The 4,266-nt window shown below is 39.2% G+C and overlaps 1 protein-coding gene across 1 annotated transcript; it reads right to left on the bottom strand.

Moving 5' to 3' along the window:
- Positions 1 to 2,237: 2,237 nt before the first annotated feature.
- LOC121774506 (agamous-like MADS-box protein AGL80) lies at positions 2,238 to 3,041 on the bottom strand. Its single transcript, XM_042171370.1, has one exon. The coding sequence runs from the start codon at positions 3,039 to 3,041 to the stop codon at positions 2,238 to 2,240; it is 804 nt and encodes a 267-aa protein (XP_042027304.1).
- Between the last annotated feature and the right edge of the window lie 1,225 nt (positions 3,042 to 4,266).

The raw sequence follows: 4,266 nt of genomic DNA, 5'->3' as shown, positions 1-4,266 counted from the left end.
GGATGGATCAGTTTGCAATAGTCGTTTCCACTTGATCAAGGCGCTCTCTCTTTCACGAAAACATTTATAACTCCCAAACATGCACTACTTTAACAGTAAAGTGGCAAGTGCGGGGTCGATCCTACAGGGAAGCTGGTGCGTTGAGTGTGTGTTTAGTGAACAGGGTTCGGCTGCTGCCACGCTTTAAATTGGGAGTTTTAAGTACTGGATTAAGCTAGGTGGAATGTAAATTAACTACTGGACCACGTTACTCATCATGCTGGAAAACAAGTAACGGACCAAGTAAACGACAGATTGAAATAAAGACTTAACTACCTAAACATGCTATGAAACTACAAACCACTTTGTCATTCAACATAATGAACAAACACCCGATCAGGGATTTTAGAACTAAACTAAGCTGAAACAGTAAACAAAAATTCCAAAAGTAAACAACTTTGATTTTTATACTCAGAATTCTAAACAGTGTTGTGAACTTGAGAAATACAAACCAAGAACTGTTCTTTAACTACGCAACAAAATGAAATTTAACTAAGCTAACAGATTCAGAAAATAAGAAAAGCGAATAAAGCCGAGAAATCCTCGGTCGGAAACTTGAGACGGGGCCGAACAGATATTGATTTCTCTGTCGCGCTCCCTTCAGTAGCTCTCCTTCTAACTGACCATTTCTACTATTTAACTATGCTATTTTGGAACTGGGGAAGAACTTGGAACCAGGAACAGGTGGAAAACTAAACTAAAGGCGAGGAAAAGGAAGAAAAAGCTCTCACTATGGCGCTGCATCCTCTATTTATAGGCGCTTCACACAACCTCCAGCTACGATAACAACTTTGGCAGTGAATATTCATCCTTGCTGGGATCGAGCGTCTCATCTGCTGATACGTGCCCTTCTTCTAGAATGTAGTGGTTCTTCAATAACCGAATGAGGATTCGCCTTTGTCCTTGCGCAGCTTACGCACCGATACGTGTCCCCTTCTAGAATGTAGTCCTTGATAACTGATTGAGGATCGCTTTCCAGCGCATCAGCCTCACGTGTCTTCCTTCTAGAATGCAGTGGTCCCTCGGCTAACTGCTTGATCACCACCTTGATCAACCCACCAAGTTTTGGCCTTTTTCCGCCTTCTGTGCCATCTTGATCAGTTTGGCCTTGTTGCCTTTGGTCAAGCGGCATTCCTGCACAATTAACATTCGCTTTGCACGATAAACTGATAAGTAGCCTATATTTTACTCCTAAACCGATGCATGAAATATGCCTTATCAAGTTTTCTTGTAAAATAAGCATATTTAGTTTATCATTGGAATTTCTTAAGTTATGTCTAACTTCTTTATAAAAATTTAAAGGGTAAATTGCCTAAAAAGTCACAAACTTTGGGGAAAGTTTGGTTTTTCTCATAAATTATAAAAGTTGCGCCTAAAGTCATGAACTTTATCGGGTCGTGCAAATTTCCCAAACTACCCGACTTGACGACATATTTCTGTTAAAAACTTATCCCACGTGGCATGCCGAAGGCGGGACTTGGCAAAATTTCTGAACTCGGGTAATATAACCTCTTTTTGGCTGATTCCGAAAGTGCAACCCCAATTCAATCGACGGAAAACGTAATCGACAAGAGTGAAATCGTCGACAAACGGTTTAGGGATGAAATCGGCGACGTGTAAAGAAGATTCAATAAAAAAAGCATAAAACGACATCGTTTTGTGCCCAGTCAGATATTTTGCCAAGTCACGCCTCCGGCATGCCACGTGGGATAAGTTTTTAACGGAAATATGTCGTCAGGTCGGGTAGTTTGGGAAATTTGCACGATCAGTTCGTGACTTTAAGTACAACATTTATAGTTTGTGGGAAAAACCAAACTTTCTCCAAAGTTTGTGACTTTTTAGGTAATTTACCCAAATTTAAATACCTAAGTCAGTAAAGGTATGTAATTGATACTCCTTTTATAATAAAAAATCGCGCGGGATAGAAATTTTTTTTCCTTTTGTAAAGGAAGTAATAATAATACCAATATCAACGAATCATATAGCTCAAATTCTCTCCATTTTAAAATGGAAGTAATAATAATAGTAATAAAATTGAGATGACACAAGAGACTTTAATCAAAACAAATTACTCAAACTCCAGATTCATTATACATCAATCAACCAAGATACAAATCGCACATTAATCACTTAACATCCTAAATTAAAACACTGATAAACTAGAAAAAAGGGGAACACAACATATGACTAATGATTAATCACTGGTTGAAAGAGTTAGGATTAGGATTAGGGTTTGGGCTAGGGTTAGGATTTGGATTCTGGCCAGATTGAGAAGAGTTAGACTGGTCGAAAATGTATGGATACGGTAGCACCATCCCGGGATCCCACCCGAGGCCGGTCCTGTCCATCTCGCCTCCTCCTCCCGGGCTCTGGACCAGATTCCACGGGAAGCTCTCCATCCCATCATCCTCCATCCGCGGTGGAGCCTCTTCCACCGCTGGGGGAGGAGGAGGCAACGCCAGCATAGGTGGCGGCGGAGGCAGGAGTGGAGGCAGCATCGGCGGCGCAGTCTGATTGCGCTGGTGCTCAGCCACCATGGCGTCCATCCTGGCTTTGATATCACGAAGCGTCTGGCTGATAACAAAGCTCATCTCCGTTGCGTCATGGATTTGGAGGTCGTCCAGGGAGGCTTGGCCGAGGATGCAGCGGAACATAAAGGCCTCAAGCTCGCGGCAGGTGTTGTCCTTCTGGAGGCGGCGGAGCGGCTCCGTCACCTTCTTGATCCGCTGGCGAGTGAAGCTCTCCTGGTTGACCATCTTCCGGCTCTGGTCCATGATGGAGAGCTTGCGGAAACGGGCAAGGATGGACTGCGCATCAAGAGGTGACGGCCATACCACCGGCACGGTTTCGTAAGGGCTGTAGATGATGACGTAGGCTTGCACACCACAGAGGCTGCTCAGCTCGCTCACCTTCTTTATCAGACCTTTCTTTCGCTTCTTGTATGAAGCTTTTCTCTCTGAATCATTCGTAATGTAGGCAAGGGTTACCTTCTTTCTCGTCATTGCTTTTAAGTTTTAACAATGTTTTCTTTTTCTTGGTGAGTTTTAGGGCTCTCTTTGGGTGCATATTTATAGCGGCTGAAGACATAAGATTCATTTCAATTGAAATATGCTTTGCGTTGTCTGAGTTGTTACATTTATTTTCATAATGGTTTTACCGAGTCAGTTAATGCATTGCTGCCCTCATATATTTTATGAGGAAAAAAACATTTATTGTGATACTCCCTCTATCCACCATTTGAAGAATCATTTTACCATTTTGAGTTATCCACGATTTATAGAACTATTTTTACTTAATTTCATTTTTAGTATGAGGATTTCACATTCCACTAACTTTTTACACGAACAATCCAATATAATATTTTAAATGGGTTCCACATTCCACTCACTTTCTCCAATTACTTTTCTTCATAAAGTCAAACAAATTTTTTTTACCCGTGACAAGTCTAAATAGTACTTTAAATGATGGACAGAGGGAGTAATATTGGCAACATACATGTACTATGAAATCTTGAGCCCATTTTTCATTCTTAAAGATATTGTACATATATTTTTTTATAGTATACCCTTTTCTAAGTAGTAACACTAATAATGAAGTGTTTTTGGCTTTATGGGGTGCCTCGCTGTTTAGAACTTATCGGCATTGTCGTTTACGAACGTGGTTTGTATTTTTGCAATAGCACCTTGTCGTTTTTCGTTTTGAACTTATACTTACTACTTTCGGTAGTTTGATCCTTTTTAACTACTATAAAAACCTAGTAATAAAGCGTAACACCAATGTACATGTACATAGAGTATTAAATAACTGCGGATTGATGATACCTTAATTACCAATACGAGATCGAGAACACATACTTTTTAAATATCAATTTTTAAATTTAATTAAAAGATTATAATTTGTAATCAATATTTACAATCGCTAACCGAATTAGTGAAGTTATCGATTCACGATTCAATTGATTGGATCGATTAGACCACTAATAGAACATGAATATTGTTGCAAATATATTGAATTAAATGCTATAAAATATATGAAAAAAAATCAATTACATTCCTTAATTGTATCGCGCAAAATCAATTACATTCCTTAAGTGTTCATCTCTAGATTAACTCATGTTTTTGGAGGTCAAATGTTAAAATTAAATTTGAAATTTTGTTATAATAGATATAATAATTGACTAACGTTAATCACTAACTTTTTCAACACACTTTCAATTACCTTTCTTAA

This window comes from Salvia splendens, chromosome 17 (genome assembly GCF_004379255.2).
Source record: "Salvia splendens isolate huo1 chromosome 17, SspV2, whole genome shotgun sequence".
Taxonomy (NCBI): Eukaryota; Viridiplantae; Streptophyta; class Magnoliopsida; order Lamiales; family Lamiaceae; genus Salvia; species Salvia splendens.
Note: the sequence above shows the minus strand (reverse complement) of the source record. Positions and strands in the feature narration are given on the sequence as shown.

Bases quoted from the DNA above. Each gene is read 5' to 3' on its own strand.
- LOC121774506 (XM_042171370.1), bottom strand. From the start codon at position 3,041: ATGACGAGAAAGAAGGTAACCCTTGCCTACATTACGAATGATTCAGAG.